Source organism: Heloderma suspectum, chromosome 2, assembly GCF_057233095.1.
Source record: "Heloderma suspectum isolate Gila_16-S chromosome 2, 16-S_ref, whole genome shotgun sequence".
Lineage (NCBI taxonomy): Eukaryota > Metazoa > Chordata > Lepidosauria > Squamata > Helodermatidae > Heloderma > Heloderma suspectum.
The window spans coordinates 366105657-366129826 of record NC_139459.1 but is presented as its reverse complement, the minus strand read 5'-3'; the positions used below and the strand labels follow the sequence as shown (position 1 = coordinate 366129826).

Here is a 24170-nt window from a genome sequence, read left to right as displayed (position 1 = left end):
AGCTCGGGGTAATCGGGAGTGGATTTGCGTGCGGAAGGGCTGTGAGTTGTGTTCAGCTCTGGGACTCCAAAACGAATTCCTGGGCTCCGAATTCTTTAGTTCTAAGTGTGCATCTTTTGTGGGATTCACTAGCAACCCCCCTCCCACACAACCACCCAAAGATGTTACGATTTATTTAAAAGATGGCTGTGTCACCTTTCGAGGCAAGGCCTCCTCAAGGCGATTTGCCAGGTAAAACCTTTAGAAGGATAACATACAAAATGCAATAAACTCAAACGGCAGTGCAGAAGGATTAAAATAACAGCAGTAAAAATGCCAAAATGGGCATTTATTTATTGATCGTATCTATTTGGGGGTTGGTTTCAGGATCTGCCTTCTGAAAAAGCTGCCATCAGAAGGAGGGGGCAAGCAAGTCCACTTCCACCAGCGCAGTACGATCCAGCTTAAATCTGGATCCAACCCTTGGATCCCACCTTTCCACCAGCTAACCATAATATTCATTTAAAAGCATCTATGTATTTGAGAGCCAGTGTGGCATAGTCGTTAGAGTGTCAGACTGGAACTCAGGAGATCCAGGTTCTAGCTCGCACTCAGCCATGAAGCTCACCAGGTCACTGACTCTCAGCCTAATCTACCTCGCAGGGTTGTTGTGAGGATAAAATGGAGAGGAGGAGGAAGACCATGTAAGCTGCCTTGAGTTCCCTGCTAAGGGGAAAAAAGGGGGGATATAAATGTAATAATAAATAAATAGCAGACTAGAATATCCCGGTCTTTAAGGCTGGTTTAAAAACAGTCGGGGGTTTTAGACATGCTGTGGAAGGACATTCCACAAGGATGGGGCTACCACAGAAAAGGCCCTATCTCTTGCACCTACCAACCTAAGAGATCTTACTGAGCTGTGCCTCAGTAAGCAGGGCCTGTGGGGCCAGTCCTGAAGCCTGGTTATTCCTGATCTACACTGCCACTTTTAAAAAATGCACACACACACAGAGAGAGAGAGAGAGAGAGAGACTGTGGCACCTTAAAGACTAATTAAAGACAGATTTGAGGAGCAATTATTTGCATGTTTAGACAGAAAAAAATCCTACAACTCCCATCCGGACTTTTTTCTGTCTAAGCATGCATAGGATTGTGCCCTTATTGTGGCAAAAGCTTTGGTGGGTTCGTACAAGATATTTTTCTGCCTGAGGCAAATATCAAGACCCCCCACCCCAGCCCCCAATTCTATGTACAGAAACCGATACCCTTAGTTGGCATACTTCTGATGAAAATGGGCTCTAGTCCATTAAGATTTATACCACAATAACAATGCTAGTCTTTAAGGCAGGGGTGTTGAATCTCAAACTTGCAGGCCAAATATGCTGCTGTCAAGCTCATTGATGGTTTCAAATTGTGTTGTTACTTGTATTTGATCCTTTTTCTTTACATTTATTTTCATTGTTGTAAAGAAGGATGGATATAAACAAGGAGAGAGCCAGTGTGATGTAGTGCTTAGAGTGTTGGACTGGGATTCGGGAGATCTGGGTTGTAGTCTCCGCTTGGTCATGAAGCTCACTGGGTGACTTTGGGCCAGTCACTGACTTTCAGCCTAATCTACTTCACAGGGTTGTTGTGACGATCAAAAAGAGAGGAGGAGGATTATGTAGGCCACCTTGGGTTCTCTGGAAGAGAAAAAGGTGGGCTATAAATGTAATAAGAGTTGGTACCTGCAATGAAAGTCTCAGTGTAGAGCAGTCCCTGTTCAAGATACTCCATTCCATTTCACCTCCCAGGGCCAGCCCTACCATTAGGCAGAGTGAGGCGATGTCATGCCCCCACTGGAGGAGTCCTCCTCAAAGGAAGAGCTAGGGGCCCCAGAAGACCAGGGTACCCCACATCAAGGACTGCCACCAGACACACAGGAGACTGAGCCCTCAGGGGAGGTGGTTGCAGGGCCATCTCTGTCAGGAGAAAGGGACTCCGAGGCAAAGGCTGAGCCAAAGGGACCCCTGATCCCCGCGGAGCATTTTCATCTCAAGTGACAGGCTAGTAGGGCTCCTGTGCAAAGGAATGCTTGGCTCCAGAAAAGGTCTCCTTGGGAGAAAGTGACTCCTCAGGAGTAGGGCTCTGAAAAGGGAGCTCTGATTACTGCAGCTGAGCTCTGGGTAGGGTCCAACAGGCTTTGGGCTTAAAAGCCTTCACTGGAAAACCCAGCCAGGGTTGGAACAACTTGGTCTATCCTGCCCCTGTTGTGTACCTTGCTGCCCAAACTATGCCTTGTGAGTGATGCTCTGTTTCCTGACCTTTTGGACTGCCTAATGGCCCTGCTGCTGGAGTGCTGAATGTACCTGACTGATTTACTGTGTTTGGTCTCTTCCTTGTTATCGTAACCACTCCTGCTGTTGCCTGATCCGCCTGCCTGCCTGTGTTCTGACTTCTACTTCCATTTAGACCACCTCTGTTGTAGCCTGAACCCCGCTGCATTACCAGCAGTAGGCTTGAAGGTTTCCTGACTTCACTGCAGTCAGAATTTGCTGCAGTCAAAGCAGGACGGACAACTACCTCAGGCGGCAGATGCTGAGAGGCGGCAGCAAAGCACTGGAAAAGACAGCTGAGTGCCAAGCAGCCTGTCCTGAGGCCCTTAAGCTAACCTGCCTACTTGAGGAGCAGTGGAGGAGGATGTTCCATTGTCAGCGTTGAAGGAACAGTCCAGTGGGCTTTTTGTACACAGAACGGGAGAGGGCACCATCTTGTTCTTTGCCTCAGGCAGCAAAATGTAGGCCAGCCCTGTCTCCTACTTTGTTTTCTGTCTGTCCATTTATCTTTGTAAACCGCCCAGAGAGCTTTGGCCATGGGGCGGTCTGTCCATTCCCCCCATCCCCCAAGTCAATCAGCTTTCTATGGCCACGGTCTTCATTAGGTTGGTTTTTGAGTCTCTCCCTACTCCCTCCACTTAGGATCCCCCCCCCCAGACTTTTTGTACTTCTGTAAACCTCTGAGCCTGCTAATACTTCCCTCTTGTGTGTGGGTGTTGTTGTTTCGGCTCCCCAAGCACTCAAAGAATTGAGATTGCGATTAGTATATATGATAAAATAAATAATGGTCCTAACAACAGGTTACCAGCACATCAAAATGCCTACTTCCTTAGGAATAAGCCCCATTAAATGTAGAGAGGCTTACTTCCAAGTAGACAAGGAGAGGATTGCATTGTAAATTTATATTACAACAGATAACTCTCTGACCTGCCAGGAACAGGTGTTAGATTGGTGGGCTCCAGACTCAGGGTCTTTTTGATGGTGGCCCGCACTTTTAGAACTTCCTCCCACCCAAGGGAAGGATATATGACATCATGGATGCTGTTTTTTTTAAGAGAACTCTTAAGATGTTTTTATTCCTGGCTGCATTTGGTTATAGTACTTTGCTTGTGTGTGTGTGTGTGTGTGTGGTGCAGGTGGTGGAATAGTTTTAGCTGCTGGTGGTCTTAAATTGATGATTTTAAATTGAGTTTTGTTGTATCCATCAGTTGGTGCTTATGATATTTTGATGTGTACATGTGGAGGCCATTGTGGTCTGGAAAAGGGTGTGGTGAAGTCCCCCTGTCCTGAAAAGGGCTGGTTTAGAAATCAGTCTGAAGAAATCATAATATGTTAATGACACGCACCCAGAAATTAACAAGGTGTGTTCCGAAGGCAAAGACAGGCAGGGAGATTTTTCAGGACCTTGTCCCAGGAAAGATGCGCTATCTCTGGTAAATCTAGAGAGGCTGAGCGTATGCCTGAAAACTTCATTACCCATATTTTTCAGATATATTTAATCAGGTCCTGGATTTATCTTACGGTTCATTGTTTAAAAATTGTTTTTACACATATGTTGTCTCTGTGTGTGCTGCCTCTTTTTATGTAAATGGTTTTACACTTTGTACAACGTACTCTTAATGGCTTTTATCTTTGTAAACCGCCCATGGGGTGGTATAGAAATGTAATGAAGAATAATACGTTTATGTTTATGTATTTCAAATATTTCTTGGCCGCCTTTCAGGGCAGAAGCCCTCCCAAGGTGACTTACAGCAGTAAGATTATAATGATAATTTCCTGTTCAGTCTTTTCGGGTGCAATCCTATGCATGTTTAGACAGAAATAAGGCTTACAACTTCCAGCATGCCCAGCCAGCACATGCTGGAAGTTGTAGGACTTATTTCTGTCTAAATATGCATAGGATTAGACAGAAATAAGTCCTACAACTTCTAGCATGTGCTGGCTGGGCATGCTGGAAGTTGTAGGCTTTATTTCTGTCTAAACATGCATAGGATTTGAACTGTGGTGTTGGAGGAAAATTCTGAGAGTGCCTTGGACTGCAAGAAGATCAAACCAGTCCATACTCCAGGAAATAAAGCCAGACTGCTCACTTGCGGGAAGGATATTAAGGGCAAAACTGAAGTACTTTGGCCACATCATGAGAAGACAGGATACCCTGGAGAAGATGCTGATGCCAGGGAAAGTGGAAGGCAAAAGGAAGAGGGGCCGACCAAGGACAGGATGGATGGTTGATATTCTGGAGGTGACGGACTCGACCTTGGGGGAGCTGGGGGTGGCGGCGGCCGACAGGGAGCTCTGGCGTGGGCTGGTCCATGAAGTCACGAAGAGTCGGAAGCGACTGACCGAATAAACAACAAACGCATAGGATTGCACCCTTAACTCGCCCTGAGCTTTTAGGATGGGGTGGGCGCGTCCCAGAGGGAAGCGAAGGCAGGCATCTTGACCCGGGCTGAACCTTCGCTCTGGCCACCAGAGGGCTGTATAAACTCCTCAGAGGCGGAGGAAGTGGCTGCTTGATCTCTCTCTCGCTCTCTCGCACTGTGTTTTTGGTTTTAACTTGGGCTGTGATTTTCCCAGAACTTTTAAAACTGCATCCGGCATCCGCTGCCCCACCTCCGGCCGCACTCAGAAGCGAGCGGAGGCAGCTGCTGCTGCTTCGTCCCTTCAACGGGGCGACTCAAGCAAGGCCCCTGGCGCCGCCTTCTTCTGCAAGTTCAGCCTCATCCGAAAGTGGGGAAGGGGTACGTGTGAATGGAGAGAGGGAGCCCGGTCCAAGGCGATGCCCTATGAGCAGTGGAGGCTGGGGGCTCCGATTTCTGTGGGACTTTGGATCCACCCTGGGTTGCGGTCAGAACCAGCCAGAACTCCAACGGGGCTATCCAAGGGGCTATTTGGGGACAAGGTTCAGCACCCTGGATAGCTCCTTTAGAGTTCTGGCTGAAACCCAGGCTGGAAACACAGCCCCACTGACGTCGAAGGCACCAGCCCCCACTGTTCATTGAACTCTTATTGTCTAGATCTACACTAGTGCTTTTTATCGGTATTGGAGTGCTCTGATTTCTGTTAGGACACATTACACATTCCCTACACCGCTTTTCTAGTGTTACTTCCCACTTTATATCCTGCTATTATCCAGAACACTACTACAAGGCACATTTTGTGGTGTTTTGGATAATAGGATACCTGCTACGAGGTATACATGCACGAGAGGGATATAGTGTCACCGTGATGGGATTGTATCGATATGACATGAGGTCTCGATCTGGCCCTGTTCTCTAGGGTTTTAGAAACAGAGTTCTCCTGGTGCATTTTTAAAGTAGAGTTGCCGGGCATTGAAACTGGATATTTCTGTATGCAAGGAGTTTGCGCTACCCCTGGGCCGGTCTTCCCCAACTTGATGCACTACAGCACCCATGATGCACTTCAGTTCTGTTGCACTACAGGTCCCATCATCCCAGCCTGCATGGCCATTGGCATAGCTAGTCTCAAAGCTTCACTGTACTCTTGCAGTGTGCCAAGGCGGCTTCTCTGCCAGCCAGCCAGCCATAAACTCTTCTGGCCACATGTCAAGGCTATCCAAGTGTGTGTTTTTCCCCAGTCACTAGCAGGTGGGGGTGTATGTGGGGCAGCTAGTAGCCACCAGCCATTAAAGGCCCTCAATACTCATTAGGAAGCATCTGCATGAAAGCACATAGCGATGGTCCTATTTTCACATGGCGCAACCTGAGAGCATATCCGTTTCAGTATGATTTGGGGCTCCCTTGGCTAGCTTAGTTTGCAAACATTTTTCTTTTAAGGCGTGCCCATTTCTTCTCAATTCGTTTCTGTCTTCCAGCATTTGGTCTGTATTTCTCTCAACTCTTCCAGAAGATTAGACAGCAAAATGGAAGGTGATACGACTTGGGTAAGAGCGCATTTGAATGGTCTGTTGGTAATGGACAGACGTGGACTCAGGCAGGCCTGTTTGTGTGTGCTTCTGCGCCATAAATCTACGCAAGCATGATAAAAGTAGAGAAAGTGGTTTGGGGTGCTGTTTGGTGACACTCTCAGCTCTCTTTCTCACTCTCTCTTTAAATAAGTTTCTAGTCCTTAAGGTTGCTATTGTTGGTTTCAAGGTATGTGGGCAATAGCTGGTGATGGATATTGGGACACAGATATCTGAAGGACAACCTTCCCCTCTATCAACCTACATGTTGACTACATTCACAGGTCTAGGCTCTTATTTGTATCCCATGTGGAGATGCTGGCAAAGTTCTTCTGAGCCAGGCTTGGGGAAAAACTCTGGGGGCTTGTAAAAGCCACCTCAAATGAGAGGCAAGCATTATGAGCCCCCTAATCCTTCTGACTCAGATGAAAAATCCAAGCTGGAAAGGATTCATAGCTTTCACAAATCCCCAGCAGCCCTCACTGTCTCCAAAATACCCCCGCCCCCGGGCAGCCCGGCCTCCTCCCTAGCTTTTACTTACCCAAATGGCAGCTGTGGATACAGCAGTGATAGCATAGGAGAAGAGAGGTCTGTCTCTACTCTGCCCCCCATTATTCTTTCTCAGATGGGAAGTGGAATATACATATGATAAACAGGTTGATCTCCCATTGATTTTAACAAGACAGGGGCGCCACCCTCTGACTTTGGATTGTGAACTTAATTTATTTAACTGCAATACTTAAGAGTTACCTCTCTGCCCAATGGCCACCTGAGGTGATGTGCTGCATTAATGTTTACATTAAAATATCTAAAATCCTAAACCTAAACATGATAAAAACCTGAACATGATCAATGGACAGGACAGCAGTAAAAGAACTAGAGAAATAATCCTCTCCCCTGGCATAAAAAAGAAGAAGAAAGGATAGAAGTGGGAGCTGCAACAAATCATTGCAGTGTAGAGTGTTCCTTTTCAGTGTTCCAGCCAGCCGGTTACCCATGCCCTCTTTCATAATATTCCATTCCATTTCCCCTCCACAGTTTTCCATTCCTCCCCCTCTGCCCCCCACTCAGCAGACATTTAGCATTTTGTAGCCACTGAGCATTGGGTTTGTTTTTGGGGAAGGGGTTGCCTTCATATGTTATCCCCCCCAAAGCAAAGTTTGTTTCTACATCTGCCTTGGGGTTCCCCCCGGCATGCTGATGACACCTCTTTCTTGTTTCTCAGTAGCCCTATTTTGGCTACATAGCTGTCAGCATTTGAGTTGGCTATTAATATATACAGTAAGAAAATTATTGCATTCAAACAGCAAATCATCAGCAAACAATGCCATCACATGACCAAAGCTGTGGCAATAATAAAAGACTATTGCCTGTTCGGTTCAAATTTTAAAAGGTCCCGTCCAGTTTAAATTCCATGAAAGCAAAAAAGAACAGATGATGAACTCAAACGGTAATTGCAGAGCTAGCTGTAAGTCCTGGGAGGGGGGAAAACGCCGTTAGTTGCTGATGCAACTCTTGCATGCCTCAGAGATGAAGCTTTAAATGACTGACTGCTCTTGTTTGCATCCGCTCAAAGAAGGAGGGACCCTGGGAATACAGCAGCCGTACAATCATCTCAAGAAAGGGACATATCTTTTATGCATTCTGTCTTCAAAACAGAAGGTCAGCTATTGCTGCAGTTTTAATGCACCCGCCCCTCCCCTCAGTAATTGGTATTCAGGCACGCTGCCTCCGGAAAAATAAGAAAGGCAAAAGAAGAAGCAAAATCTCTCTTTTGCTGGAGCAGCTCCACCAGAATGTCTTGCTAGCTTGCAAGAGAATTTTCCAGGTGCAATTTGAGAGCTGCTGGAGTCTGTGAGCAAATACAGATTGTGCACCTCCTTCGGGTTACATGGGTCCCTGAAAGCAACTCATTATATTGTTTGTGGCCCTTGAAATAATATTGATTCTCTAGAAGCCGGGATACCATGTCCTCATGTGGCGTTTTTACTTTATCAGTGTTCTATTTCTCATAAAATAGATTAAAAAAAATAGAATTCTGTCGAAACGTTCATAATGTTCTCCTGGACCTTCAGGTGCTGCAAGACGGTGCGAACAACAAAACAGAAGAAATGAAAGCGGAGCATCTAAGGAAGAGTGTGAGTTTGCTGGTAAGCATCCTAGCACTGAAGGAAAATGGTCCTCTGAAATTCCCCACCCCATTTTAAGATGATAAATTTAGAGGGAGGGGAGTTTTGGCAATTTTTATGGAGGACATGAACATTTTGGAACTTTCGAGGGGCTGCTCGCAACTTTGTGGTGGCTTTTTAACTGTATTTTACTTTTTTGCTCCTAGTGCAGGGTTAGGGGGAAGACCACTTTTTCTTTTTTTCATTTGAATGCCCCTCCGAAGCAGTGCTTCAGGGTATTAAGAATTTGTGTGTGCAGGTGGAAGGGGAATGTCTAAAAACAAACAAGGCTAAAAAAATAAGTAGGAAGTTGCTACCACCAGTTTTATTCCACTTTTTATCCCACCTCTTAGGGCTTTTCTATATGAAGCTTTGAACCCGCACCTCTACCAAGGCTTCTGCTTCCGGAAACTTGACAGGATTAAGATCAGCTCTTTTATGCCTGCTTTTTTCGGGAAGTTTTCTTTCTCTGCCTTTCTATATGTTCCATTACACAACCACTAGGTAGTGCTGTGGTGTAGCAGAATTATGCAAATGCACCATGTTTCATGCCACAATTTAGAGATAAAATGGTTGCAAAGCACAGGAGAGGTCCTGGAGGATGACAATGTTGTGTAAAGGACCTGCAAACTACCATGAGTGAGGAATCATGAGTGCACAATAAAAGCCTCGTGTAGAAAGGCTCTTAAAGTGGTTCTGTTCATGGGAACACAAGATAGGGCCTTCTCTGTGGTAGCACCCCGGTTATGGAATTATCTCCTGAAAGAATTTAGACTGGTTCCATTTATGATGGCTTTTTGGTGGGAAGTAATTTTTAAAAATAACCTGGATTTCAATTATGTTTAATTCTGATATTCAAGTTTTATTGTCTCTGTACTCTTTGGTTTTTAAATCTTTGTTCTCCTTCTGTTTAAAATGTTTAAACCTGTTTTAATTATTGTATTGTTGTGAATTTATTGTAAACCGCTTTGGGGGGAGGGGAGAATTCTTTGTTAGGGTCAAAAGGCAGTCTAGAAATGTTTTTATAGATAAAAATGCTTTTTATAAGAGGTCCCCCCCCCAAAAAAAAAACACTGGAAACATTTGATCCCCCTGAAATCCCACCCCTCTGAAATTTGGGGGTCCCTTTTGTCCATACTTCCCAATTTTGAGCCAGGAGAACTTTCAGCCTTAATTCAGACCCTTCTTTGAACAAGAACTGGGGGTTGTATCCAATGTTAGTCTGACTTAAATCCCATTTGTTTCAATGGATCTCCTCTAACTAGGAATAACATTGGGTGTATCTGAGATTCCCCAGCTGCATTGCACAAACGATTGGATTTGGTAATGGCTGCAGAATTCAGCATCTGACAAGTTAGAAAATTACTTGAAAAAGAGAGTGTGGAGAGGGTCAGGATGCTGAATTATGGGGCACCTTTAGGTTTTCTGGCACTCCCAAGCGAGAATGGGTCTTCTTAACTGGCAAGGGCACAGGATAGCAGGACGAGCAAAGTGAAGAGGGCACCCAAGAGTATTCTGCCAGAAGACCCGTGCAAGCAAGACAGGCCGTGTGCCCAATTATTTTTGGAAACACATCCTGTTCTTACTCGAGGTCTGTGTAACAGGAGTACAGAACCTTGTTCAGCACAAGGGCTCAATTTTGTTTCAGTAGTGGGCGGGGCCAAAGGCTAAATGGGGTGGAGCCACACTACCAGGATATTTCTTCTTCCAGCTCTTTCTGCCCGTAACTGAGCCCTAGGAGAGGAATTTCAACCTTTTAGAATGGGGGGAAAACATGCCCCAAAGCCACGAAACCACCAAACCATCGGTGGTTGGGGGGGAGGGGGTGGGGACAGGGGATGGGGGCATGGCATTCTGGGGAACCTTGGAGGGCTGGATTGGGAACTCCAGAAGGCCAGATTTGACCCCTGGGCTTAAGATTCTGCACCCCTGGTATAATTAAACCTTTGGCATTCTCGTGGTGGGGGCCGGTGGCTCTGATGTCAGAGGGGCAGTGGATCCGCTCCAAGTTTCAGTCAGAGCACTAAAGGAGCTGGATAGCTCCCTTAGAGTTCTGGCTGAAACCTGGAGCGGATTCGTGGACCCACCAGCATCCATTGCATACTCCATACCCTTGAGTTACATATTGCTAGTTAACCTTGGGACCCAAACCACATATTTTATCCCTGGGGTAGCCCCTCTTTAACTGTTAAGGGCAGGGAAGGTGAGGCACTGAATTCAACATTATGAATGAGCATTAGTTGGGAGACTGTCAGCAGAAATGGCTCTCTCTTACTCTCTGGTCATCACCTGCCTTTCGTCAGAGGGCAGAGTTGGTCCCCTGAGGCTGATCTTAATGGCTAGGCAATGTATATGCACGTATTTGGGGCTGAGCAAAAATGACCTTCCTGCTTTCACAGCCCCATTCACAGGCCATGAAAAAAGGGATGTTAGCTAGCTGAGGGGGCATATTTCAGGGGTATGCTGGGAAACTTATCCGAACTCTCTGGACTCCCTCAGGCTGGCAGCTGCCACTTTATATTTCTAAATCCAAGATGGCTGCTGCCAGCCCAACCGCGCTTCAGCCGCTCCAGTAAGTTCCAGCACTCTGTCTGAAATTTTCAGAGATCACCACCCAAAATGTGTAAGAGAGATTTCATCCCCCTTGTTTGCTCCGACCCTGCCACAAAAAGCCAGTCTGGGCCAAACGTCTGAAGGTTCAAATGTTTGGCCCATTGCTAATTATATGCAGAGTATAACACGGCCTTTGTCATGCCCCTGACATTGCAGAGAGAGACAGAAGCTGAGAGGACGAATATAATCCGGGAGTGGAAAGAGCTACGGCGATTTCTTGAAGAGCAAGAACAACTTATATTAAGGAGGTTGGAAGAGCTCGACAGAGACATTGTTATGAGGAGAGACAAGAGCATTTCGGCAGGCTCCGAGAAGTCGCCCCTGATAAGCAAAAATGGAGAAGGCAATGGGAATCCACTTGTGAAGGCAAGATGTTAATCAGTCAGTTAATTAAAACATCTAGATACTGCCCTGTATCCTGTTTGGATTTCATGGTGGTGTTCAACAAAAAAAATGATAGAGTAGCCATGTATCCTATTTTACTGTGTGCAGTCCTCTATCTGAAGGACTGTCAGATGCCGGTGCTCTGTTTGGAGGGCAGTTCAGTCCTAGTCCGGTTTAAAGATGAAGAACCATAAGGAGGGAGAGAGGACAGTTAGCACCTGTGGCAGAAGGGACACCTCATCAGTCTTCCCCCAATGGTGAGGCGTATTGTATTTCTCTTTAAATGCTAGTAATTATTTCTAAATCTGAGGGTATACATATAAAGCCACCTTCAGCACCATTTCCTTGGTGGAAAAACATGGTACAAATCAAACAAATAAATTAGCATAAGCACATTTTATGCAAATCATTGTCTTATTTTGTCCTCTCTTTTGCTGATGCATTTCCTTTTTTTCCAGTGATGTGTAAATGGCCACCCTGTATAATAGTATTAGGTAGCTTTGTGGCCTACTCCACCAGACAGACAGGTTATTTTCCAGAGAAAACAGAGACCCGGTTTAGGAAAACAACGGATATTTTATTTGTCAGCTCCTGATCACACAAACCAGGCCTTTCTCTCTTCTCACAGGCCACTCTCTCCAGATAATTCTTCCTACACACAGACCTGGTTGGCATGACATGACAGCCCGCCATGGCTTAATTTACCTGCAGGGGCTGTTGCATTGTGCTGGGCGCCCATGACATGTCGTGTGAACCCAGGTGGCAGGGGTTGTTTGAGGGCTAGGCAACCCTGGAATAGCCCTAAAACAAGTCTTGGGTTATTTGAGGAATGTCTAACCCTCAAACAACCCCTGCTCCCTGGGTTCACATGACATGACAACCTGTATCAAGCTGAGTGCCCTGAAAAGATGGCACCTGCAGGCACCCAGCAAAATGTGCAGCCCCCAAAGGTAAATTAGGCCACGGTGGGCTGTCGTGACAGGTGAAAAGGCCCGCATAGAAGCACAGACAGAGCCTTTGGCTTCCAGAACCCTCCCTGACTATCTGAGCTCCTGCTCTGTACACTAATGGCTGATTTTAAAGATGCAGAAGGAATACACTGGCCTTGTTACAAAACAAAATAACGACACTACAGTAGCAGATAAAGTCCATAAAAGCAGACTAGGAATTTGCAGCAGTTAAAATGCCTGGGTAAATAAAACAAATACAAAACATTTTTGCCAGGTGTTGGAACATTGTAGGTGCCAGGACTTTGATTTGTGCCTGACAGCCTATTTCTTTCTCTTTTTCTCCTGCAGAGCACCAGAAGGACCGAGAGGAGGTACATTCTACCAAATATTTCACTGCTCATGTATTAACTGCTTGGGTTGACTTTGGAACTGTCCTGGACGTGAAACTGTTGGAGACAGAACTGGGACTAAGTCGAAAAGGGGGGTCTGTTTTGCAAAAAAACTTAATCAAAGGGTCTCACCTTTTGGTGGGTTTGGGGATGGGCATGGGGGGGGCACTGCAAACGTCTTTGATTGTTCAAGTGGTTCCCATGTCTAGTATAGGAAGGATTATTTGTGACATAGAGAAAGCGTTACTCACAGTCTAAACCAGGCTTCCCTAACCTGGTGCCCTCCAAATGTTTTGGACGGCAACTCCCAGCATTCCTGACTATTGACCTTGTTGGCTGGGGTTGATGGGAATTGATGTCCAAAACATTTGTAGGGCATCAGGTTGAAGAAGGCTGGTTTAAATGCCCTTAATTTGCTCTAAGACTCTAGGCAATGTCAGTACATAGCCAAATATGTTTGGTTATGTAGTGCTGTGACATCATTGCATCCACTATGCAGTCCCAGATTGGTTGGGATCACTCAAAAAGGAATGAAACAGACAAGAAATGGCATCAAAGCAGCAACAAGGAGGCAAAACAAAACAGCATGAAAAGGTCAGATTAAGGGCACAATCCTATGCATGTTTAGACAGAAAAACATCCTACAACAGGGGAATGCTGGGCATTGTAGGACTTTTTCTCTCTCTAAACATGCCTAGAATTGTGCCTTAAAGTCTTTTGGGGATGTTCTGTTCCATGACATCACTGCTTACAAGATTAAAAGCAAACCAGAAAAACTGTTGTCTCAGCCCTAAATGAGATCTATTTTTAAACTTCTTTCATCAGGAAGAATGGGGCATTTCCTAAGTTTGAAAGAGGTTTTGTGGAGCTGGAAGAAAGGATAAATCACTTTTCTGAAAAGAGGATTGTGTTACAGGAGGTGCTGCTGACATTTAAAGGTGAGTTCAGCCTCCTTGAGGTTGAATCTAAAGGCTTAATGGCCACACAGGCAGAGATTATGAAAGCTCCAGGTGGAATTCTGTCTTGATATCCATATTTGAAGCCCAGAGCAATAATGCCTGCCCTTTTGGATTTTGCAGGGTTTTGCATTTGAGGTCATGCTTTTGACATTGCCATGGCAGGCCCCAAATATTTGTGCGTGTGTTTTGTTTACACTTGCACTGCATCATGGAGTTTTGTAGTCTTTAGATTGCATGAACAGGGAACTAAATGTTCACACTTTTTAAATGGGTCTTGCTGAAAGGCTTTCAGAGGATTCAGGATTAGAAAAGGTTAGCCTTCTACACAAGTTTTTCTTTTATTGTGTGCTCATGATTGCTTACTCATGGTAGTTTGCGGGTCCTTTACATGACTTACTCACGGTAGTTTGCGGGTCCTTTACATGACGTCGTCATCCTCCAGTGCCTCTCCTGTGCTTTGTGACCATTATCACAATGGGGAAAGTGTAGTATTATTTTTTTGAATGGCCTCTATAACACCATAAGAATCCCATGAATTTTGCAATTCTACTATACCACAGTGTCACCTAGTAGTTGTAAAATGGAACATATAGAAGGCAGGGAAAGAAAAACCTCGGGCGGGGCGGGGGGACATGTACAGGAGCAAATGTTAATCCTGCAAAGAATCTGGAAGTAGAAGCCTCGGTGAAGGTACGGGTTAAAAGCTTCACGTAGAAAAGCCCTTACATACTCATATGTACGCATCATATATAGTAATGGTGAACTCAATTATCTGAGTAGCTCCGAGTAGCCAAAACAGTACTATCCAGGAACAAGAGGGAGGTTCAAGCAAGCTTGGGTGAAACCTCAAGGTTTACAGACATACAAGGACAGTGCTGTTGCACTCATGTCCTGCTTGTGGGTTTCCCATGGGCAGCCGGTTGGCCACTGTGTGAACAGAATGCTGGACTAGAGGGGTCCTTGGTCTGATCCAGCAGGGCTCTTCTTATATTCTTACAAAAAAAAAAAAAAAACTTTTAGGGAAAAAGCCTCCTAATTTATTTAGGTTCATTTATATCTCACTGTTCCTCCACAACAGTGTAAATAGGATTCTCAGGGGAGCCCTATTCAGGCATTCTGGCTCACAAAGAGAGCCTCCACAGATAGAGGAGGGAGAGGGGTGTGGCTAGCGTGTGTTTGATCTACCTGGGTCAGAGAGTGCCTGAATAGGGCTGTGGTCTCCCATCCAGTGGCTCTGATTTTGCTGGGGCTGTGGATCCACTCTGGGTTTCAGTCAGAAACAGCCAGAACTCTAAAGGAGCCATCCAAGATGCTTAACCTATTTTGTTGATGGAGTTCAGCACCTTGGAGAGCTCCTTTAGAGTTCTGACTGAAACCCAGAATGGATGCACAGCCCCACTGAAATCGGAGCCACCAGGCTCCACTGCTCCCATCCAAGCACTGGCGAGATCCAAGCTTGCGTAAGCTTCAGCAGGTAGTTTCATCATGTGCCCTCACACCATACTCTGGAACAAAAAGGGGGGGAAATCTCCCCCAAAGCCCAGCGAGGATTGAGCATGCTGAGGGAGGTGGCTGATTGGTGATGGTGGTGAAACTGAAAACTAGAGGTGAGGGTGGGATGGAACAGAGCATCTTGGAAGAAGATATGGCTGGTGGACTAGAACAGTGGTCTCCAAAGTTATTTGACCATGCACCCCTGTCGATAAAAAAAAAATTTAAGCATGCACCCCCAATATATGTATATTTATTTATAAATGATTTATATATTAGTACATATACTAATATATTATGTACATTATAAAACATACATAAAAATAGAATTTTGAAAAGGATGAGATAAAGATGAAATAAACAATATTTTAAAAATATTTTTTTCATTTATTAACAGTATAAAAAACCTTTTTGCTCTCACTAAAATATTTTTTAATAATAATTTTTAATGAGAGCAACGTGATTGAATGCTTCATTATTTTTGAAAATCTTGGTTTAACACTTTGATACAGTGATTCAAAGGTCTGGTTTTAAGTTCAATTTGGTTTTAATGGCTGTCATAGCTGGGAAAGACACCTCACAAAGATACATACATTGAAATGAAAGAAGTGCATCATTGGCTGCGTTTACTAAATCATCATACTTATTTTTTCAATCCCATCCCACCAATTATGCAAAGGTTGAAATTCAGTTAGTAAACTTCCATCTTCCCTGATGTCAATCAGTTGTTCTTGCAAACTAATTGGAAGGTGTTGCATTTTTATATTTTTAACGAATGGGTTCAAAACCCACTGAAACACTTCATTTGAAAGACTTTTAAATAGGTTAGAAAATTCAATTTCCAAGTTTGTTCAGTGTGCAGATATGAGAGTTTTTACAGGAGATACACATTGTTTCGGCAACAAAATCACATACCGATGGAACCATTTCCAAACATCCATTTTCAAAATGCTCTCTCCATAGTTTCTGAAAAGCCGTTACTTCCTCACTCCTTGTTAAAACGTCGCCTTCACCTCGAAGGGACAGATTAAGTGTGGGTATTTTTTCAAAAAGATCTGCTAGGGAGCATGCTGCTGACAGCCACTGGTCATCACAGAAAAGGTCAGTAAATGTGGAGCAAATTTGCCCTCCTCGGCAGGATGGCAGCCGCTCCAGTGCCACGGCTGAGCAAGCAACCGCGCCTTCCTCCGTCATGCTTGGCAGAGACGGGCGCAGTTGCTCTCGGTGGCCGTGGCAGAGGCAGGATGGGACTAGAGCCGAGAATGAAACGCCATGGCGCTTCCCTCTCAGCTCCCGTCCCATGCTGCTGCCTCTGCCGCTGCCATCACTGCACACCGTGGCAGCTTGTCGGGGCAGCAGGAGGCTGCTCAGTTATCAGGCGGCTCATGCACCCCAATGGATGATCTTGCGCACCCCACTTTGGAGACCACTGGACTAGAGCCCTGAAGAGGAGAAATCTACATTGCAGCATTTTGCTGCAGTTCCCACTTGTAACACCCCTGTTCCCAAGCCATGAATTGCAATGCGGGCAGTGATTCTTACCTTTCCCACTCTTTCCCTCCTCAGAAATCTTGCAGCTGGAACTGGGGAATGATGCCAGCCCATCTTTCTTACCTGGTAAGGTGGCATGAATAGTTTCGCCTGGCCGAAGCCGTGCTGATCTATGTGGGTCATGGGTACAGACCAGGCTTCCCCACCCTGGTGCCCTCCGGATGTTCTGGACTTCAACTACCATCAGCCACAGCCAGCATGGTCAATGGTCAGGAATGCTGGGAATTGTAGTCCAAGCCATCTGGAGGGCACCAGGTTGGGGAAGGCTGATGTAAACATTGAGGATACTGGGCTTGATGGATAAGTGGTCTAATGTGGTATAAGATGCTTCCTATATTCCCATATTCATAGTAACCCCCACAGTTCTAAGTTCAGTTGCTGTGAGATGACAGGAACCTCAGACAGTGTCAGTAGACATGTAGACAGTGGGGACTTGGTAGACATTGTCAACTTGGACTTCCAAAAGGCTTTTGACAAAGCCCCTCACCAAAGACCCCTGAGCAAACTTAGCAGTCATAGAATCAGAGGACAGGTCCTCTTATGGATCAGTAACTGGTTAAAGAACAGAAAGCAGAGAGTAGGACTAAATGGTAAATTCTCCCAACATAGGGAAGTAAATAGTGGGTCCCACAGGGATCTCTATTAGGGTCAATGCTTTTTAACCTGTTCATAAATGATGTGGAATTAGGAGTGAGTGGTGAAGTGGCCAAGTTGCCAATGACACCAAATTATTTAGGGTGGTTAAAACAAAAAGGGATTGTGAAGAGCTCCAAAAGGATCTCTTGAAACTGGGAGAATGGGCCTCCAAATGACTCCAAATCAGTAAGCATATAAAAGGACATGCCCTGCTGAAAAAGAATCAACACTGCTTCCACAAAGGTTAGTCCTGTCTCACTAACCTTTTGGAATTCTTTGAGAGTGTCAGTGGACATACAGACCAGGGTGATCCGGTAGACATTGTTTACTTGGACTTCCAGAAGGCTTTTGACAGAGTCCCTCACCAAAGACTCATGAGCAAGCTTAGCAGTCATGGAATCAGGACAGGCTCTTATGGATCAGTCACTGGTTAAATAACAGTAAGCAGAGAGTAGGAATCATTGGTAAATTTTCCCAATGGAGGGATCTTCTTATGTTCTTAGTTTTCAGCAGTGCACTAGGCAAAAAAGTTAATTGAGGCCCCACTGTTTGCTTCCCATTATTGCTGGACAAGATGGTCCCTTGGTTTGATCCAGCCTGGCTCTTCTTATGTTCTTTATTTTCCTCTGTTTGTGAAAGGTGTCTGGGGAAACTACTGAAATGGGTGTGGGGTCAGTGCGCTAACAAATGCGTGTAATGAACAAATACCGCAAGTGCGCGCAATTAACATCTGGGAAATATTCTCTCTTTCCCAGGATTCCAAGGAAGGTCATCATTCTACTCTAGGTTTCTCCATTCCTGCAGAAGACATGGAGGGGAAATGGTCTTGCTAGAACTGGCTCAGGTAAGGGGAATTGCAGGTGGTGTCTGGGCAGGGAGAAGGGATTGTGGGTAATGGGATCTTGGAGTGGGAGTCCTTCTGGACCAATTAAAGCAGACCGAAAAGGCTCTTCTCTCGCCATCGCCAAAGAGGATTCTGATAGAGCACCATTGCCACCTTGTGACTGCTTTTGGAAGGACTTCTAGTGTTGAGCAGATTCCAAATGGAATGGAAATCCTTTTCTGCATAGTTGCCAGTGGAGAGAAAAGCTCTGTTCAGACAACTGATGCCTTTGAGTAGAGATGATCCGAGAAAGGACCACTGAATGATATTGTTTGTAGACATTATTTTCTTGTTACTCTTACCTAAAAATAAAATAAGAAAAGGGTCTCCCTCTCCCCTGACTCTCCTCGGCTCAAAATTACACCTACCCAAAGCTGCTTTCCATATTAAAAAATGGTCATCTTGGGTATACTTACATGGGTTCACACATGTGATGTGTAGTATGCCCAAACCAATAGCGACAAACCAATAGCACTCTGCATCTGTTAAGAGGTACTGTCTCCTTCCTCCTCCTTGCTTCACCTGTGTCTCACGTTTGCGAGCTGACACTGGGTCTGGAGTTAATGAGCTGTGACTCCAATTAAGACCCAGTTTCTTCCTTCCCAATTGAATGAGGCTCTTCCTGTTGTTCTAGGAGTCGGTGTCCTTTGAGGAAGTAGCTGTGCATTTCACCCAGGGGGAGTGGGCTCTCCTGGACCCACATCAGAGAGCCTTGTACAGAGATGTCATGCAGGAGAATTATGAAAATGTGACCTCGATGGGTAAGAATTTCTTTGTTTTGTATTTTTAGGGTGGTGCATGTGTATGTGGATCATTGCACTACATTTATCCCCATCTGGCATCACACTGCCCTCCCTAACCTGGTGCCCTCCAGAAGTATTGGGCTACGAGCACCATATCCAAGGCCATCATTGAGGGTAAGCTTGGTCGGGCACCTGCCAAGGGTCCACACCCAGCAGGGGCCCACCGGCAAGAGCCACTCAGAGTCGCTCCTCCTCTTCACCTTTGCAACCTGCTTGTTCACCTGCCTCTCGCTCTGGCCCAGACCATGGTGGTGGTGAGAAGGAGGAGCAGGAGATGCCACGGCCTCCATGCTTACTGGCTTTTTGCTCGCTGAGCAAGCAAGTGGTAGCAATCGTGAGAAAAAGGAGGAGGAACAATATTTATTTATTACATTTCTATACCACCCAATAGCCAAAGCTCTCTGGGCAGTTCACAAGAATTAAAACTGTAACATACAAGATGATAAAATATAATATAAAAATTTAAACAGTTATTACTTTTGTTTTTATACTGTTTTTTTAAACAAGTAGAACCTAGCAGCAGTGCAACGATTTAAAATACAGTACCAGATTTAAAGCAGAAACTGAAAAACTAAAATGCCTGGGAACATAACAAGGTGTGGGTGCCAGGCAAGCCTCCCTGGGAAGCTCATTCCACAATCCGGGTGCCACAGCTGAAAAGGCCCTCTTCTTAGTAGCCACCCACCTCACTTCCTTTGGCAGGAGCTCTGGGAGAAGGACTGTTGAAGACGATCTTAGGGTCTGGGCAGGTGTATGTGGGAGGAGACTGGTGGTGACGATGGTGGTGAAAAGGTAGGGGCCCCGTTAAGGATGCCTTGCCCAAGGACCCTCAAAACTTGGAGCTGGCACTGACCAATCATTCCCAACTTGTTCTCTGCACAGTCAGGATTCCTGGTCACAGGGAGGACTATAACCATGTTCAACCAACTGTGGTTACAGACTCTCTTCAGTCCTTCCCAGTCAACAACGGAAGGTGTCAGGGACGAAGGGGTGGAACTCGCACATGCACCCCCATGTCCTTTCCACGTTTTCAATCTTGTAATGCCTGCATAAGGCTCAAATAGCATTCTTTTGTACATGTGGGGTAACTGCCAGAAGGCTGATCTCATGGCATCAAAACATTCACTCCCATTATTTTTCTTTGCTGGGAAATGTAGGGCTTTTCTACATGAAGCTTCTGTCCTGCACCTTTACCAAAGCTTCTGCTTCTGGAATTCTTTGCAGGATTAAAATCGGCTCCTTTACCACGTTTATCACACACACACACACACACACACACACACCCCGGCCGTTTTCTTTCTCTGCCTTTCTATATGTTCTATTATGCAACCACTAGGTGGTGCTGTGGTACAGTGGAATTGCACAATTAGATGAGATTTCTATAGAGTTATAGAAGCCATTCAGAAAAAATACCACACTTTCCCCTTTAAGGAAAAAAAACATGACAGTGGTCACACAGCACAGGGAGAGGCCCCGGAGGACGACATTGTTGTGTAAAGGACCCACAAAGTACCGTGAGCAAGCAATCATGAGCGCACAATAAAAGCCTTGTGCAGAAAGGCTCTTAGAAGGCTAGTCACCAAAAGACTCAACTTGAATTAACAACAGACATTTTTATTCACTCTGATTTCACTTTTGCAACAGTTCTTTCACTCGCCAATTCAGATCAGAACTCCTGCGTGGAGGAAGAGGATGAAGTGATCTTGATCCGACACCCTCATGGAACTATGGAAGGAAACAACTGTGAAGTCACCAGGACAGGTGGGAGAAATTAGTGTGCAAGTCAGCCTAGCACTGTCTCCTCTGACGGGTGGTGGGCCTCCAGGTTTTCAGGCAGGGACCTTTTCCAGTTCTGCTACCTGAGATAATTTTAATTGGATATGATGGGGACTGAATATGGGATTGTGAAGCGAACCACTCCACTCCAGACTATGGCCTGCCCTCTGTAAGGCTATCTAGTATTACGAAAAAGGATAAAAAAAACTACTTGTGTTCCATATGCCGTTCATAATTTTCTAAACCTCTGTTATTTCCCCATATTCTTAAGCATCACTCCCTCCAATAGCAAACACAGGTGGTGAGTGCCAACATGGCCGTAGCCAAAACAGGGCCAACTAAAAACAAGAAGGAGGTATCAGCATGCTCAGGGGAACCCTGGGTTTCCAAAAGTACAAAATTATTTAAAAAACACACCTCAGGGGTCAAACACAGACACATACACACAAACCAGCCCAGTGAGGTTTGAGCATGCTCAGTAGCCATGGAATGTCAGCTGGAAAAGACAAATGGAAAAGGGTGGACAGAATACATTGCAACATTTTATTGCAGTTCTCATTTGTCTTTTTTAATCTGAAAGCCCTAAACGCTTGCAGAGAAAGTCCTCTAACCCATTGGCCAATGTGATTGTCCTTTGTAGCACTCTTTTTGAGATGATTGCTTGTAACTACATTTACATCTCAAATTTTCTCCAGGGAGCTCAAGGAGCTAGTCCAGCATTCTGTGTGAACAAAATGCTGGATTAGAAAGACCCTTGTTGTGATCCAGCATGGCTCTTCTTATGTTCTTATGTGGGTGTACTTGGTTCTCCCTCACCTTATCCTCTCAAGAACCCTGTGAGGTAGATTAGGCTAAGAGATAGTAGTGACTGGCTGAGTGAGGTTTTGAACCTCAGTCTCCCCAATTTTGGCACTCTAACCACTATGCCACACTAATGATTGTAGTACTTCTTCCAGTTCTGTGATGTTCCTTCTAAGAGAAAGTAGTCAGAAATATACCTGGTATTCCAAAAGAGGACACACCATGGGTTGGATCCAGGGTCTGCCTTCTGCAAGAGGAAAGATCTGCTTGCAGAAGGTCCCTTCACCTGATTTTGGGGATCCTACCTCCTCCCCACACACCACCCCATTCAGCAGGGTCTTCTGACTCTGTATAGCATTTTCAGGGGGCTGGAGGAGCTCCCCTGAGAAGGAGGGGGCAAGAAAGTCCGCTTCAGCCAGCACAGTTGATCAAGCTTAGATCTGGATCCAACCCAAGTGTGAAATATGGATTTCAATTTTTCCCAGGACTACCCACTTGATCAGGCTGAGAGGTTTGGGATCTTATGAGGTGGAGAAGAACATGCATACAACCAATGTAGATGAAAGAAAAGGAGATTTATTGAAATAAAAAGAAATAAGCAAAAGTAGAACCTTCCCAGAGAGTTGCACGCTCTCTGAGGCTGAAGAGGTCACACACCTCTCAGCCACAAACTTGGTTACAAACAAATCTCAGAGAGTATCAGGCTCTCTGAAGCTCAAGACTGAAGAGGACACACGCCTCTTAGGTACAAACTTAATTACAAAGAAATCTCAAAGAGCTTCAAGCCCCCTGAACCTCAAGAGGTTACACGCCTCTTAGATTACAGCCCCAAATCAACAGTCCTCAAGATGCCGCACCCTTCTTTGAGGCTTTAAGAGGTTGCGCACCTCTTAAGGTAGAAACTTAGTTACCCAAATGTGGGTGCTTTAAATGACTAAATATACAGTTAGCCCCTGTTTGTTGCTCAGCTCCATATTGGTCCAACCGCCGCAAAATGGCCCACTGAAGCAACAGTGATACAGTGTCAGCCAGACCCACGCCCAAGCCTGCTGTCTTATATCCAAACCAACAGTGAGTATGACAGAACAAAGATAGCTGCACCCTATCTAAGCCCTGGACAGTAAAATCCTCTCCCTGAATTTTACCCAACATGTACTCACCACAACGCTATTAAGTACTTGGCCAGAGCACTCAATGCGTGTCCTGTGGATCGAGGGTACTGCTGGTATGTACACATACAAACAATCCAGAGGCAACCACGCCCCCCCGAACAATGGCAGATTCAGGGGTTTTATATTCTTTTTCCCTCGTTGGGGCTCATGAGAGCAAAGAGGGGTTCAGTATGTTCTTTGTTAATAATACATCATGTTCCCAATTCTAGGACTGACGTTGTTACTGACAGATTGACATTTGTTGTAGACAGCCAGGCACCTCCTTCCGACTCCCCGACATTCTATGGTTATAAAGTGCCGTCCTTGTTATCAGAACATCTGTAGATACCCCTCTTTTATTGGCCCATGTCCATCTTCTGTAACTGATACTTTGGCAATCTTCAGCACATACCAGAGCATCGTCATCTGGCCCTCCTATAATAAAACCGTTCACTCTCCATTCACACCTCCCCTTCCTGGTCTGGGCTATTCACATGACATGGACTGGTTTAGAAAGTTGACCTTTTCACATTTCATAGTGTTCTAATTCACACTCAGATCACAGGTTACATATCAGGATGTTTACAATTCAGGCCTGTATTCAGAGTCAAACTCTGCATTCTGTTCCTTTTTATACCACATCTGTTAAATTGCAGAAGAAAATAAGACTACATCAGGCGCCAGGAGTCTACAAGATGAGCAGGGGGTGGGGGGAGTTATAGAAGGAAGCAAATTTCGTTGACAAAAATCAAGTAAAGGTAGATTAAGAAATGAGAGGAATTAATAGTAAATATTTAAGGGAAATATAAGTGGATATGAGGAGACATTAAAAAGACAATTTGAAGAAAAATAGGAAAAATAAAATCACACTGTGTCAGTCCCCCTCTTGGCCTTTAAACATTTTTTCTCAAATAACTCTTGAAGGCCAATCACCAGTTCTTGCTCCCCTTGGGACCGGTTGTCTCCAAACATTTTCAAGTTCTCGATGGCAACAAAAGATAATCATCATAATCACTGACAGGCCAAACATGGCATAAGCCATCCAATAATGGGCTTGAACCTCTTTAGTCACACAACATATTAGATCTCCATTTTGGCATATTTCTCCTCATCTTATTGATGTTGCAAAAGCTCTTTTCTCATCATCAAATCAATGTTCTTGTATGATCAGACTTTGCACCTCTTCCTGGAAAGCTTGTAGCTGTTCCTTTAAATACTCAACAGGTAGAAACACATTAGAACCGATTCCAGAAAAATCAAAGGCAGCATAATAATAACAAAAGACACTGAGGCCTAATTAATGGCAAAGTTTTGAACCTTTAATTGTACTATCAGATCCTCTGCTCCAGATCAAACTCTCTTTAAAGAAAAATGCATGCAGAAGTATTAGACAATA

At 45.1% G+C, this 24170-nt stretch overlaps 2 protein-coding genes across 4 annotated transcripts in view; one reads left to right on the top strand and one right to left on the bottom strand.

Annotated features, from left to right (window-relative positions):
• The window catches only part of LOC146355874 (uncharacterized), a 79808-nt gene that overhangs the window by 4406 nt on the left and 51232 nt on the right, over positions 1 to 24170 (bottom strand). Inside the window, exon 5 of one of the 3 annotated variants that reach the window (XR_014787223.1) lies at positions 20539 to 20771. The exons of the other annotated variants lie outside the window; for them this stretch is intronic. The gene's annotated coding sequence lies outside the window, so the exon portion shown is untranslated. Of the gene's footprint in view, positions 1 to 20538; positions 20772 to 24170 lie in introns of those variants that run through there. 3 annotated transcript variants of the gene reach the window in all.
• LOC146355878 (uncharacterized) lies at positions 183 to 22602 on the top strand. The gene is made up of 11 exons (XM_084835687.1): positions 183 to 231; positions 4872 to 5035; positions 6130 to 6198; positions 8295 to 8369; positions 11157 to 11366; positions 12683 to 12705; positions 13549 to 13661; positions 16740 to 16790; positions 18116 to 18204; positions 18878 to 19004; positions 20691 to 22602. The coding sequence occupies exons 1-11, from the start codon at positions 183 to 185 to the stop codon at positions 20819 to 20821; spliced, it is 1101 nt and encodes a 366-aa protein (XP_084691813.1). The 3' UTR covers positions 20822 to 22602.

Bases quoted from the DNA above. Each gene is read 5' to 3' on its own strand.
- LOC146355878 (XM_084835687.1), top strand. From the start codon at position 183: ATGGCTGTGTCACCTTTCGAGGCAAGGCCTCCTCAAGGCGATTTGCCA. The intron at 232-4,871 runs GTAAAACCTTTA...TGATTTTCCCAG, and splicing joins TCCTCAAGGCGATTTGCCAG to AACTTTTAAAACTGCATCCG. The intron at 13,662-16,739 runs GTGAGTTCAGCC...TTCCCTCCTCAG, and splicing joins GGTGCTGCTGACATTTAAAG to AAATCTTGCAGCTGGAACTG.